This window comes from Lemur catta, chromosome 1 (genome assembly GCF_020740605.2).
Source record: "Lemur catta isolate mLemCat1 chromosome 1, mLemCat1.pri, whole genome shotgun sequence".
NCBI classification, from domain to species: domain Eukaryota; kingdom Metazoa; phylum Chordata; class Mammalia; order Primates; family Lemuridae; genus Lemur; species Lemur catta.
In genome coordinates this window covers 208,161,000-208,176,948 of record NC_059128.1, presented here as the reverse complement: position 1 = coordinate 208,176,948, position 15,949 = coordinate 208,161,000, and the positions used below count along the sequence as shown (strand labels likewise).

At 34.7% G+C, this 15,949-nt stretch overlaps 1 protein-coding gene across 4 annotated transcripts in view; it reads right to left on the bottom strand.

Moving 5' to 3' along the window:
- ATP11B (ATPase phospholipid transporting 11B (putative)) overlaps nt 1-15,949 on the bottom strand; it is a 110,826-nt gene continuing 94,877 nt past the window's right edge. For 3 of the 4 annotated variants that reach the window (XM_045539754.1, XM_045539757.1, XM_045539758.1), the window contains 2 exons: nt 10,348-10,478; nt 5,209-6,230 (listed from right to left, as the gene is read on the bottom strand). In XM_045539754.1, the coding sequence (XP_045395710.1) occupies nt 6,149-6,230; nt 10,348-10,478 (213 nt within the window). In that variant the 3' untranslated portion in view covers nt 5,209-6,148. Of the gene's footprint in view, nt 322-5,208; nt 6,231-10,347; nt 10,479-15,949 lie in introns of those variants that run through there. The other variant, XM_045539755.1, reaches the window with a different exon arrangement.

Below are 15,949 nucleotides of genomic sequence, written 5' to 3'. Positions count from 1 at the left end.
TTTATATGGAAATACAAAGGACCTAGGATAGCCAAACAATCTTGTCAACCTGAACTCAAAGCAAACTATAAAGCCACAGTAATTAAGGCAGTATGCTATTAGTGCAAAGATAAATGAATAGAACAGAACAATATCCAGAAATAGACCCATACTTACATCGTCAATTAATTTTAAACAGCAGTCTCATACCAATTCAAAGGAGAAAGAGGTTATTTTCAACAAATGGAGATAAACCAAACATATAACCTTCCGGAGGGTTGGGGGGAAGGAAGATCCTTATTCTTTGCCTCACATCATACACACAGATGAATTTGAGATGACCTAAACATAAAAGTTAAGAGTAAAATGCTTTCAGAAGAAACACAGGAAAATATCCTCATGACCTTGGGGTCGCCAAGGAGTTTTTAAGAAGACACAAAAAGAACTTAACCATAAAAGGAAAAAAAAATTACACTTCATCAAAATAAAACATTCTGTTCCCCAGAGTCACAATTAAGAAAATATAAGGCAAACCACAGACTGGGGGAAAAATGCTAGCAATACATACATCTGATGAAGACTTGTAGGATTCCTACGATTCAGTAATAAGTAGCCTAATGAAAAAAAAATGGCCAGAGATTTGAGCGGGTATTTTAGAAAAATGATAAACCACCAATAAATATATGAAAAGGAGTTAAACATCACCAGTCATCAGGCAAATTAAAATCATAGTGAGATATTTCACATCTATTATTAGAATGGCTAAAATTAAAAAGACTGACAACACCAAATGTTGGCAAGGATATGGAACTGGAACTCTTATAATTGCTGGCGGGAGTGTAAAACGGTACGTACAAACACTTTGGAAAACTTTTTGGCAGTTTCTCACAAAGTTAAACATATGTCTACCCTATGACCCAGTAATTCTACTCCTAGTTATTTCAAAAATGAAAAAATAAGTCCACAAAGAATGTTCATAACTTTAAAATAGCCCCAAATTGTAAAAAATCCAAATTTCCATAAAGAGGAGAAAGGATAAACAAATCATGGTATATTCATGCAATGGAACACTGCTGAGTAGCAAAAAGAAACAAACTATGGATACACACTACAACATGGACAAATCTCATGGATGCACGGACAGGTCAGACACGTGGACAGGTAGAGTATCAGAGCCTGATAGAAAAGTGAACACATTGCGTAATTCCATTTATGTAAAATTCAAGAACAGGCTAATGTCTAATGTATGACAATAGAAGTCAGAAAAATGGTTGTTGGGACAGGAAGAGGGGAATGAATTCACTGCAAAGGGAACTTACTGGGATGATGGAAGGGTTCTTTACCTGGATTGGGGTAAGGGTTACACAGGTGTATAGATTTATCAAAAGCGACTGAACTATAATGCTAAGAACTATGCATTGTACTGCCTACAAATTATATCTGAATACAAATGATTTTACCTTAAAAATTATGAAAAGAATTGTTCACAGAGAGATGTGTGACTTACCTCCATTTACAACAAACAGCCTTTTCCTTTGATTCAGTTAGGTCTTCAATGTAAAACTTGAATTGTTTTTAAATTCACTAATTTCCTAGTGAAATGCTCCTAATGAAAGGTTTTTTGGTCCTAAATTTCTTACTCTTTATTCATCACGTTCTACTTATTGTGCAGTAGATGTTAAAGACAGAAATCATCCTAAAGACAGTCTAAACATAGAACTCCTTTTTAAATACACTAAGAGATGCCTAGATAAATTGATTTGTCCTGGATCATATTCTTATTTTGTTTCAGAAATACAGTATATAAATCACACATTACAAACCTCTACAAATACTAACATCTGGGCAAAGACAAGAGCTTAACTTTTAAAACAAATGTAGATTAAACAATTATGTATGTTTTAACTGGCAACTGAGGAAGCTTTAGGAATGACTGTCATTGGGAAATTGGAATATTTCATATATAAGTATACACTGAATCAGTTATATATTTTTAAACAGCATTTATTTTATGTGACCCAGGACATTTCCAAATTTACAAGTGCTCTAGGCTGACCTTTCATGAACGATTCAATTTCTAGTTGAAGTGTGTTGGTCTTTACAGTTGGTGCATTTCTATCAGATCCTTTTTCAGGAGTTGTACTAATGATCTATAAAACCTGGGTAATCAAAGAACTACACTTTTAAAAACCGCAGGCAGGGAAAGGCATAAATGATAATTCTGTACTATAATGGAGAGTAAATATAGTAAAATTTAATGTGAAACAAGTTTAGTAGTACTGCCTGTGGTGAGCAGAGAGAGGCTTAAAATGCTTAAATAATGGAGAGACAATTATATATGAAAATTTTTATTTGATAAATATAACTTCATAAACATTAAAAAATTACTGAGAGCTGTACAATAAGTATACTACACTTACAATGCAGAGAATTTTTAAAGGATTACATTAGACAGCCACAGTGTCTGAGGTCCAAAATTTTAAACTAAATATTGCTACAATATTTCCAGATACTCGTATCTCATAAAAATCAAACAATAACCATGATTACAAACATATCATTAATTATGATCTTTTTTTAGGAATATCACTCATTTCACGTAAAACAGCACTTTAATAATGTTTTACTTTTATGAAAATATATAACTCATTTCAAGAAAGAAATAAAAATGTCTATAAATGGGGACCAAAATTAATAAAACATATTTTATATAACTCTTTGGTGTGTTAGTTTTATTAATACCTGCTTATACCATACCCCAAACTGATCTTTACAGGAACAACACAAACAATGGAAGATTTTTTTTCTCCCAGCCTCCAAGAGATTTTCAGAGTAGCATATTTTAAAACACTTTGAACTCTGAATTGCCAAATTTTTAGTGGCCTTGACTCCTGCCTACCAGGAGTCTCAAGCTATCAGACAAGTTCAATTTCACAATCTTCTGCAGTAGAAATGACCTAAGTCCTGATACTAATAACAGGCTGAATGCAGGTATTTTTTAATAGGGTGATTTGCCTCTGTTTAATCTCCTACCTAGGATAGTGCCTGGGTTTGGGGCAGGTCTGGAAGCCTTTGCACATCTTAAAGCTTCAGACCCAAGGAGGAGGGCAGTTAGAAAATTCAGATGTAAATTCTCTCCTTTTCTCAACTCACAGCAAAGCTTGGTAGTTCTCCCTGGCCCACACTCTACTCCTCCAAGGGTGAGCCGATGCTTGCTGAAGCTGAGGCGGGGTGCTGGAGCTGAGTCACCTAAAGCAGCTGATGGGCAATTTTGAAAACTGACTTGGTGCTTGCCACTATCTTCAGGCTACAGCCTCAGACTAGGCAAAGGCAGGCCAGTGAGGCAAATAGATTTGAGAACATTAACTAGCAATAACACATTTAGCATCTTGCTCTGGTTTGGGCAAGATAAGAGTAACTATCAACATCATACTTTCCAAAGAATTTTAAAGAAATATGCAAAGGGGAAACTTCTTGTGATTATTGGTTATGTAGTAATAGTTTTCTAATATGAATACTAGCATTAGAACAGTACTGAAAGCTTGTAGACTACATTGTTACTTTCTTAAATAAATAGAATAAAACTCTTCATAAAATTACAAGATAATCTTCCTTTAAAAATGAAGTAGGTTTTGAACAACAGAATAGGATGAGCCCATCAGTGGATGCCATTTACTTTTTTTTTTTTTTTTTTTTGAGACAGAGTCTCACTCTGTTGCCCTGGCTAGAGTGCCGTGGCGTCAGCCTAGCTCACAGCAACCTCAAACTCCTGGGCTCAAGCGATCCTCCTGCCTCAGCCTCCCGTGTAGCTGGGACTACAGGCATGTGCCACCATGCCCGGCTAATTTTTTCTATGTATATATTTTTAGTTGTCCAGCTAATTTCTTTCTATTTTTAGTAGAGACGGGGTCTCACTCTTGCTCAGGCTGGTCTTGAACTCCTGACCTTGAGCCATCTTCCTGCCTCAGCCTCCCAGAGTGCTAGGATTCAGGAGTAGCCACACACTCAGCCTACTTTTTTTTTTGAAATAAAGTTTTTAACTAACTTCAAATGATGAGCGCAGAAAATTACATCAATCACCCTTTAAGCACCATGTAGGATAACTGATCTCCTGTCTTGCTGCAGTTGGTCACAGACTATTGATGACTTTGTAGTCATCTAGTGTTAGCAAGTTTATGTGATGGCAAATAAACACCATAAGGTAGATGTAATGCAAGCCTACTGAATGTCACTTTGTTATGTGTACATTTTGTAAGATATTCTATGAGAAAGCAAATTCCATATTATTCTCCACTAAACTACTCTATTGAATATTTCTGCAATATTTCCTTTTCTGGAACATGAGTTGGTGAGTGTATACACTGTACCTTGTATTACCTCTTTAATGTATTTCCAGAAAAACAGATCTTCTGGAATTTCTAAGTTACAGAAGGGCTATTTGGAAAATTAATATTTAGCCTGAAATTAATAACTTAATATCCTTGCATATTGAAACAGACAAATGTTAAGAAAATAGTTTACTAGCAAGCAAAGGTAAAGCCTTAATTCTTGTCTCTGCTATTCTTTCCCTACCAGCCCAATTCCAGAAGTTTTATATTCATGAAATGGGAAAGGAGTGAAGAGCTGCACAATAAATCTCTAAAACGGAATTATATTTTCAAGGAAAAATTTGGCGAAATCTCATTTGACCATTTTTCTTACAATTTTAAATACATTTGTATACAATCATTATTTGCCTATAGCTGGGTAATAGTTCTTAAATTAATCATTTCTAAATCTTAAAATAACATCACTTTTTAACAAAACAAATGACAACACTGAACCTAGATGATAAATTTGGGATGGAAATTAAGTTTTGAAGTGCAATGAGTTCATTAAGGTAACATATACCTGAATGAATAATCATTCTTAGCATTCATTTTAATTTATTGCTGCCATTATCTGATAAAAACTTAGCATTTTAGACTTTGTTTCATTTACATTCCACAGCCATGCCTGACATTATACCTTATAATGGGACACTAGGCAGAATTCACTTTACTGTGGTAACTTAGACAACATATGCTAGCCTAAAAATAACAAGATTCTTAAATAAAATCCTTTATTCTAGCTTATAGAAAGGCAAGAGTAATTCTAAGTTGGCCACAGAAAGAGGTTATTCTCTTTTTATTAATTTAGTTACCCATAATATTTTGATTTGTATAATTAAAAGTATTTGCAATATTTAAATACTGTCCAAACTTGGTTTTTATTGATATAGTTGAACTTTACAACACTGTCATAAAATACTATAAACAAAGCCTTCAGATAAAGAGAAAAAAAGCAAACTTAAATATATTAACTGGATTAAAGCATGCAAAAGATCCAATGATAAAGACATTAATAATATGCTAGGGTATCTAATTTACTCACAATAGATTCTTCATATTTTGTCACAAAAATATCAGTAAACATCAATTTGAAATTTGGTGAATGGATCTGATTCCTGATTTATAGATAAGATGTGATATAGCCTTTGTATTTATATGGCTAGCTTTGCATTACAGTACAGTTAAAGAAATTTGGTATTGGTATAAATTTACTACCCATACTGCAGTAAATAATGGTTGGAAATTATTCTTCTAATTCACTCTGTGAACTTAGAAAACACTAATGAATTAACAATACAGGTCACTGAGGGACCAAAATTCCTTACTATTCACATTAACTTTTCCCATGAAAAGCTTCAAATATAACTCTAATAAAAAAATAGAATTCTCAAGGCAAACTTTCAGCATAATTTACAGCAGCAGATTTAAATAGAAGAGTCGATAACCAAGCTAATATTAAAAAATACACATAACTAGGATTTATCTCTTTTCTACCTTGACATTAAAATATAGTGGCCTCAGCAACAGGCTGAAATGCCATTAGGAGTCCCATAAGCACAAGGGACAAACCAGACAAAGAGATGGAAAATGTCTCTTCATTCACAAATTTTAACACGTTCAGATTCAAATTAAGGGGCTTGTGTTAATGCTTTCTGTTTGTTTGCCATCTGACTCTGAGTGGGTATGAACTACTCCAGAGATTTCAGAAAGTAATTTCAGAGCTAGTGTGGCCATTAATAGGATGATCACACTGAATTTTAGGAAAGGTGAAATGGCTCCCACAAAGTACTACTGCCCCTTTAACAAGTAGATGAGTCCATTGTGGAGAGAGTCAAGATGCTCCTGTCGTTGGTATAGAAAGGATCCGATGCACTCCATGATCTAAAGTAACAATAAGAGAAAAGTTTGGCTCACCAGAACCTATGTTTCAATTGAGAAAAAATTACCTCTAAAACTTAGGACCAAAATACAGATTGAGTTTTAAAATCATCACTGATTGATTCATTTTTAAATGCTAAAGAGAAGTTCTTTATACTAGTATTGAGTGCCCATTCTATTTATACATTATACAAAAACGTGGGGAAAATAATGCTCTAGTCATCATATAAAAATAGCCAAAATTCAGACATTTCATTAGCATTAAAATCATTTTTATATGTAGTAAAGCATAAGCTGCTTTAAAAATCTTAATAATTTAATAAGAAATAGTATGTTATTAAGAGTTACATACATCCTGTTTTACTGAAAAGTTAAGTTTACAGAAACAAAAATCCAACTCACCAAAAGCTTTGGAATGGAATAGTAGTATGTTCATATTATTGTTCATTTCTTTTCAGCTATGAATTCTATTCTAAAGACTTTAGCATAATTAGCTTCAATGTAGCAAATAGTTTATTCAAAAGGTATCAAAGACACCTGTAAGACACTAGCAAAGTTTTCACTTAACGAAGAACTAAGATCCTCTACTGGGCTGGGAAAGTTAACTGTGGTCTGAATGATAAAACCCTTAAGCAATTCATTACATAACACTTTATTTGCAGCTGTAAACTTAAATTAGCTTGAGTTAATTTAAGCTAAAATAACTCAAGACCAAAAGTAGCCTGCCATGCTTAAAATAGACTAACCTAGTTCAAGGACAACATTAGGATTACCAAGTGAAAGGTGGCTTTTCTTACGAGACTAAAAGCACTTAACAATAAAGACATTTTATGTAACTTTTGCCAGGGTTCCCACCTTTGATAAACAGAGATGTTAGAGGAAGAGATAGCATTTCAAATGGCCCCAATTCACCTTTATAAAATATCTTCTGTTTCCCAGAGACTCTTAAGTTTGTATGTAGTTCAAGTTTAAATCAATTATTAAGTGAGCACAGCCATAATGAAGTTTGTAATCTTGAAACTTTGCAAAATTGGCAAACAGAATAAGGAGCAGCAACTATACCAGTTTTCTAATTTTGCTAGTTTCCAAAAAAGTTTGAACAATATCTATTTAGTTTAAGGATGGGGTTGTTCACTATTGTTACTCTTGCATCTAGCACTGTGTCTGGAACATATTAGGCACCTGGTATTTCTAGAAAAATCATTAAAATGAGAATTTGCAAATTTCTAAAAGTATTTATGAGGGAAAAAGTATGCTTTTAACTATAACTTTTAACTATGACATAATTATCAACACCTCAATTACCTGGAGTCAAATGTCTAATTCCAAACTGCCAATATTTTATATTAGTTTTTCTTCTTTCCAACCACTGCTTACAAAGAATCTAATTTCCTTTATTTTTTATCTTTTCAAAGCACACATGTGCATTCATGTTAAATATAATTTTTGACAGAACATTCAACACCTGAACATCATACCATTGATTCCTCTCTATTTAAAAGATAGTTTTGATTAGGATAAAGTAACTGTTAGTAACATACACACATAGAAAATCATTTACTGCTGAAATACAGCTCTTTAGGGTACAACATGGCATATCCTTTATATATAATAGCACCATGATGCTCCCTTTGACACTGAGCTTGCAACAGGGATACTCAATTAACAACATCAATTAATAAAACGCAGGTAAAATTTTGTGCCTGGATAGCAAAAATTTAATAAGCAAAGAAATCGGTCATATGAAAAGTATTAGTTATATTTCTAAAGTGATGCCTATTACTCTCATGTTTAATATGTCAATGGAACAAATATCTGTGGGCTTCTACATCATGTAATGGCAATCTCAGTCTTGCCCTATCTTTTAAAATAGACATAAAATAGAAATGTAGAATATAGGCTGCTCCAAAATTAAAATGGAAACGCCAAATGTATTTTACAAATATATGTAAACAATAAAAATAAAACTCTACCTATCAAAATGACTTTTAATATTACATATTAAATATCATGTTAATGAATCTATGGCAATTTTCATATAGCCCTTTGAAAAGCACCAAGTAGCTCTCTGCGTATTGTATGATTTGTGTCCCCTAGAAAAAAGTTAAGAGATCTGAAAAGGCATTTAGATTATTCATCTGAGGAAAAAAGGGAGAAAATAATGGCAATGAATAATATAACCTTAGATGTTGGATAAAATGGAAAAGGCATTTATAGTCTGTCAAATATGATGTTAATTTCTCAGTTAAACATTTTATTAGGAAAATTAAAAAAATCTGAGAAAATAATACAATATAATTTTAAATGAAAAGAAGTACATATGATAATAGTCACCTTCAAAAGAACATGCCAAAATAAATTCAATAACCCCTGGGCAGGTTCGAAAGGGGTAATTCATAATAAATATGGCTATGTAAAGAATAATGGGGGTATATATCACCTATATAATTGATAACAAGACAATGGATATATGTGTAAAGCAGAAATTTTGGGGGAGCCCATTTTAATTCTAGTTTTTTAAAATCAATAACAAAAATGTATACTGCCATTAAAGAGAAATTTCTGTTGAACTTGAAATTTTAAAAATTCCTGTTGTATATTAGTCTAACTCCCATCTTGGTTCTGTGCAGTTAAGCTGTGTTATTGGGTAAAGTAATATTATTAATGAGGTCCTTTTGGAACTTCCCTTTGGAAAACTTGCTGGCCTAGGTGCATGACACAGAGCTACACTTTATAATACAATTGTGGAAGTCATAACAAAGTCCCAATAAATTAAATTGCTCATAGTAATCCTTTCACATAAAATGCAATTACCACAAAATGACATCACAGCATTATAGAAATATTTTAGATCACATGTTATAATCAAGTTGGAATAAATGGAGATTGAAACCACAGACACTATCTTAACATAAGAATGCTGTACCATAAAGACATGGCTATAGCTAATGTGAGAACTAGCAAGTTCATCAGTAAGTTACCTGAATTTTATGATAGATGAATGATATCATACTTATCATTTTTTAAAACATAAAGCTAACCAAATATCAAAAATTCTTTTGTTAGCAGATAAGATTAGTGCCTCCTCCACCCCTTGTAACCTGCTCCTCAGGTACTCTCCAATGTCTCCCAAGCCACGATACATGTGGCACACTGGGGACAATGGGAATCCCCATCTCTTCCTGCCCGCCTGCAGCCTTCCATGCACACCAGTGGTGCACTGCTGCTCTGATTTTGAGAATATGATACCATTCACCTAAGGAACACCACGTGTAGAAAAAGCTATTTCTACTCCCTAAAAGCCCCTAAATAATGGTATGCTTCTTGAGGAAATATATGAAGAAATAAATCCATTTCATTTTTAAATAAATTTTAAATGGCATTTATCAAAAAATGGTATTTTTTTATTATGATCCACAAAAACAAGCACTGCAATAAATCTAATTCAAGAAATGGATTTGGGAGTGGACAAAAATGCTGACTCTTCTAATCCATAATTTAAAGAGCTTGTTCTAACTTATAAACTTTTAATTAGATAACAAATACCAAGCAAAAGAAACTTAAAAATCACAACTCACTTCAAAGCTCCATTACAGACATAAGAAGGGGTACGGGAGTAGAAATACAGCCTTTTGTATTTATAAATACCTGAAAGTCTCAAGTGACTGACCAGAAAATACACATGAAGAGTAAGAAAAGCAAAGTCTTTTGACTTCGCTGTTATGTGGAGATTATTTTGTAAAGACAAAAAACAACGAAAAGGCAAGGAAGAAACTATTAATATAGGTATAATTTAAAAAAGAAAGTTATACAAACCAAGAAAGAGTACTATATACATACTCCTATTCACATTTTAGAAAGATTATAAAATAAAATTTTTGTTCATTAGATGAAAAGTCTCTTCAAAGATGCTTTCTGTTCCTTTGTGAGTGAAAGAACCTCTTACCCCAGAGCCACAAAGTGAAATCTACCACCAAAGAGTGCTAATAAATAGCAGACTTCCTGCTTCAGTTGGTAAAACCAGCTGCCGATTTATTAGGCATCTACAGCTGCAGGTTCATCCTGTTCCGGTTTATAGGATACTCATTTGCAGCAAAGGCTACTTAGAGAAATTTCACACCTGCTGATGTGGGTTGGACTACATCTTCCTATAACTCGTTCCAGCATTCTTCCAACAGATGTGCACGCTGTTTCTCCTGGGAAACAGCACATGGAGTCCAAGCACTTGATACCTGCATTTGTTTCAGTAAGCTGGAGGAGTTGAAGCAGAAAAAAAATTAGTTATTTATAGATTTGGCCTTCAAAAAAGCATTAAAAAATCACAACAAACACTTTAAAACTAAAAGTAATGTATATAAATACACATTTTTCTATAATATGGGAATGTATGAAAGGCTTTAATTTACTAGAGTAAAATCATACAAAATCATTTAAAAGCCTGTGTCTTAAATTAGAGGTCTAGTAAAATAATTATATAGAAATAAGTAGCTGGATATTATCTAAATCTGCAAAGATTTAGGCTTTTAATATTTTATTTTAATAACTTATTTTGGTCAAAACAATTTATGTCAACCACTCAGAAATTTAATGAATTCTAATTCTTCACATAGTTTTTGCTTAGGTGAAATGCTCCTACAATTTCACTTAAAAATGTCTAGCAATTGAGACAAGGGGAGTATGGGCTATCTTGAAGGCTGGGAAGTAACAACCAGGCAAGACCTAATCCCAACCTTCAATAACACAACAATAACAACAACAGTAGCAAACACTTCATGTAGTGTTTACTATGTCCCAGGTTCTAAGCACTCTACATACATCCACTGAAAAAAAGCATCATTTACCTTAAATTGCTAAACAAGTATTAAGTGCCAACCATGCCCATAATCAGGTCATCCTGCTTTTTAACAGTTAACTAACTGATGGCACATGGATTAAAATTCATTAAACAAGTGAATAGTACTATTATGATTTGAAATTTAATTACTTTCTGAAAGTATGCAAGATTTATATTAATTCAGGCATAATTGGCCCAGCAAGATAACTTAATTCCATACTACTGACAATTTTAATTGTGTTAAAATGCGGGGGGGAAATGGTATGACTGCATAGCTCAATGAATCCCAACCCTGGTTTTGCTAGTCAAGGGTACGCCTAAATTTCTTAAGGGCTGTTGTTTTAAAAAAATCTTAGTTTAATTCACTTTCCTTTACATATGTGACATCCTGTATAACAAATCTTTTGAAGATATAGAAGGAGAACAATAAAAATAAATTCAACAGAAGTTGCACTTTCACAAAGGTTGGGAATCACCATGTGTTGAGTGTAGGCATGGCAACAGAGGACATGTGTGGAGACGCTCACAATGGACAGAAGAGATGGATGTGGCGGAACAGAAATAATCTGGCATTCTGAACATCAGCAACTTGTGATGTACTGCAAGATGCATGCTCAGAGTGATTCTGTCCAACACTGTGCAGTGCGAGACAGAACATGGTTCCTATCTAGCAACTGCCTGCTTGCTCCAGTGTCCTAGGATCTGCTAAACACTAAGAGCGAGCCACACTTTACCTGTTCTCTCATTACAATACTCTTGGTTTAGGACTGTTTAGGGTACTGTTTCTTAAACTGTGTTTTATAAGATGTTTACAGATATTTCATGAAAAAAAAATTTCTGTGGCCAATGAAGTCTGGGAAACACTAATTCAATGAAGTTCTAAACAGACTTTTTTTTTTTTTTGGAGACAGAGTCTTGCTCTGTCACCTAGGCGGGAGTGCAGTGGCATCATCATAGCTCACTGCAACCTCTAACTCCTGGGGTCAAGCAATCCTCCTGCCTCAGCCTCCCGAGTAGCTGGGACTACAGGCACGTGTTACCACGCCCAGCTAATTTTTTCTATTTTTACTAGAGATTTGGTCTCACTGTTGCTCAGGCTGGTCTTGAACTCCTGACCTCAATCTATCCTCCTGCCTTGGCCTCCCAGAGTGCTATGATTACAGGCATAAGCCACCACACCTGGCCCTAAACAGACTTCTTAAGTTAAGGACTGTCAATAAGTCAGGACAAATGGTTAGTCTTCATGGTGGATGCTTGAGATATCATAATTCTCCCACTTGGTTTCTCAGTGAACCCCACTTCCCACTGCCCTACCTCTCAACCAGGAAACATTAATCAACACAGGGGGAACATTAATACTCAGAGAAATAGTTTGAGAAACGCAGGTTTAGGTAACAGGATTTCATCGGTTTCCCCATTTCCTTTTTGGGTCCCTGGGCTCCAGTTTCCCCAATCTAGAGTTCCCCCTTTGCAGCAACCAGGACTCTAGCACTCCTCCCTACTCAGAGGATAAAGTCTAATACCCCAAGAAGCTTTGAGGGCCCACTATAACCTGACTCCAGGCTCCCTTTTCTACCGTACTTCCCGGTGCTCCTGTGCAGTCCCCACTCTAGCCAACCAGTGTTCCCTGCCGGTGGGCACATGTCAGGGCCTGCCACCAATTAGGGTCAGAATGTTGACCCCTAAACCAAGGTTCAGTTTACACCTCATGATCTCCATGAAACTTCCCTCACTTCTCCAACAATGAGTAATCTCTCTCTCTGGATTCTATACTACTGCTCGTTTATATCACTTAAATGGCACAAGCACTTAAATTCAACTTATATTTATTGAGCAAGGTACTGGGCCAGTTTCCACAGGGGATAGCAACCCTGCCCTCAATCTTGGGAGTTAAAGGTAAAGAAGAAGGCGGGAGAGAAGACAAGTGAGGAACACATACTAACAGCTGCTATATTAATGGAGTGCTTACTATGTATGTGCCAGTTACTATGTAAAATGTTTTTCATGGATTGTCTCATTTAACTTTCAACAACTCTTTAGAATAGGCTCTATAATCATCCCGATTTTACAGATGAGGGAACAAAGAGGTTAAGAATTTGTACAAGGTCACCCACTCAAGCTGGGCTTGAATCATTTGTTTCTCTGATTCCAGAGCCCAAACCCTTTTACCATGCCACTACCCTGCCATCTTCTAACTATGGTATGAGGCAGTCTATGCAGAAAAGACAGAAGGCTCAGACCCAGCTGTTGGTGGTAATGGTGAGGGCACGAAAGATTTGATGAAAAAGATGGCATTTAAAATACATCTTGAAAGGACGGAGGTATTTCAACAGCTGGTGATGGGGGAGAAAGGGCATTCCAGGCTGAGGGAAAGGAATGAGTAATTGTGTGTGGGCAGAAGTGTGGTGTGTATTCAGCCCAAACTTAACCTAAGTGCGAGGGGTAGTTGTTACTACTGCCCCCATGCAAGAAGACCAGTGTGACTGTAAGTATGATCCATGGATCAATGTTAATCCACAAACACTCTGTTTCTGGCCCAGGAAGAAATGTGCATTTCTGGTCTGTGAGAGTAAGAGTTTAAAAAATTCTACAGCAATTTGACAGAATACTTTTACAAATGGTAAATCTAATAATAATTAAAAAATTGGGACTTACTTTATATATCTCTTAAATTTCATTTCCCTAGTAATTCATTTTATCCTATTTCCAAAAGTATTGGTCCATGATGGACTGGAAATTAAAAACAAGAAAACAAACTGGTCCTTAGCCACATTTATTTGGGGAACACTGAACTAAACCAGAAACTCAAGAGTATGAATCTTTTCTCATACTTCTTAGTTTAACGATATGTGCTTTGCTCAAAGCTGTTGCTCAAGCAACTGACAGTGATTCACTGAAGATGACATCCAGAAGGCCACCAGCATTTGAGTGTCCATGTATGCACAGGATATGTAGAGGTTAGGTCTGGATCTGACCTTAAGTAATTATCTTGCTTTGCATTCATCACCTCTTACTTTAAAACCTAAGGACAGTGATTAAAATGTAGACAACCCAAGAGAGAAAAGAAACACCTTGAACTATAAAAAATATTATAAAGAAATGACCTCTACATATCACCATTCAAACTAAACAAAACATATTTCCTTTTTTTTCTAAAGAGGAAAAAAACCCAGCTACTTTGAAAACACTGAATGCTGGTTAACTGTTTCTGTGGAGGAATGTATAGAAAATGCTACACTGTTCTCTAGCAAACCTCCAAGCTGTACTACTTTCCCATCTAAACATCTTTGATCTCAATACTCAGGAACTGGGAGCTTAGCCAGACGACTCCTGGCCACAGCTGCCAGTGTAACTAGGGGGTGGGAATGGAGTGGAGCATTTAGATCTCATTTCATTTAAAGTCAGGAGAGAGAATCCTTACATTTTTTGGGGAGACTACATATAAATACTAAAAAAGAAATAAAGGATAGTAATGGTAGTGAGGCCCTACCTGGTGGCACCAAGAAGTAAATTTTAACTTACTAGAAGTTTTGATTTATTGGTAAGCTTTGCTTTCTGCCACATTTGCTTTTCAGGAATGATCACATAATTTAGTGAGTGCTAGAAAGGGTGCTGAGAAAAACAACTGTGTATATTCAACACGACTGTGCATGGCTAATAAAAATGTTCATCTTTACAGAACTCGTGTTTTGAACTAAATTCTAGCTCACTGCTATTATTTCCATTATTTTCATATCAATAACGGTAAACACTTAGAAGTTTCTCTTATTGCTTAACAAAATATCTTCCTTAAAACTTAAAATCTTCCTTAAATCTTATAAATGTTAGAAAATTATCTTAAATTTCTAACATTTTTTTAGCTGTGCCTATGACATTCTTTCTAATCAACTGAAGTTTTTTTAATGTGTAGTAAGAATTGTCAAACTATTAACCATATTAGGCCTTTTGCCCTTAAAATTGCTTTAATTAATTAATTATTTAATTTATTTTTTAGACATAGGGTCTTGTTCTGTTGCTCAGGCTGAAGTGCAGTGGTGCTATCATAGCTCACTGCAACCCCAAAGTGTGGAGCTCAAGCGGTGCTCATACCTCAGCCTCCTTAGCAGAGAGGACTATACCACCATGCCAGCTAATTTTTTAAATTTTTTGTAGAGACAGGGTCATAATATGTTGCCAGGATGGTCTCAAACTCCTGGGATCAAGCGATCCTCTCACTTTAGCATCCCAAAGTGCTGGGGTTACAGGCATGAGCCACTGCGCCTGGCCTCAAAATCATTTTATATACTGGATAATCAAAGTCAACACTTTGTAAAACCTTAAAGAAGGTATCTGAAAAGAAGCCTTCAGCTGTAATTATGAAAAAAAAGAAAAGAGGTTTGTGTTTTAGAAAATGTTTTTCTTTTTAATATGAAATAAAAAATCATCAAATATTTTACTGATTTCCAAATTTGGGTAAGAATCATGAAATCCCTAAAACAAGTAATAGCTCCATCTCATTATTCAGAACTGCAATGGAGACAGACCTTTAGTGATGTCATTTTGATAACTGGCATATCTTACTCAAGGCCTGTTTCTCTAAAATATGCTTCAAGCTCACATTCCCTGATCTAAACTCCCTGCCCTCTTTCTTTCCTCTTAAGTAAAACAAATAATAACTTTGAAAGATAGTTACAAAGATAAATAAAATACTCTGTACTGTCTTTTAGAGATTTCCCGAGAGGAGATTTCTGAATGTGTTGCTTAAATTAACTATAAAAATAAGAATACGGTAAGAATTATATTTATTAGGTAAGCTTATTTAGATAATTTGGCTTATTCTTAGTTTCAAAGGGGACTAAGTCCCCTTTGTTTTAGTAATATACTTATTCAACTGGTTACAAAAATAACA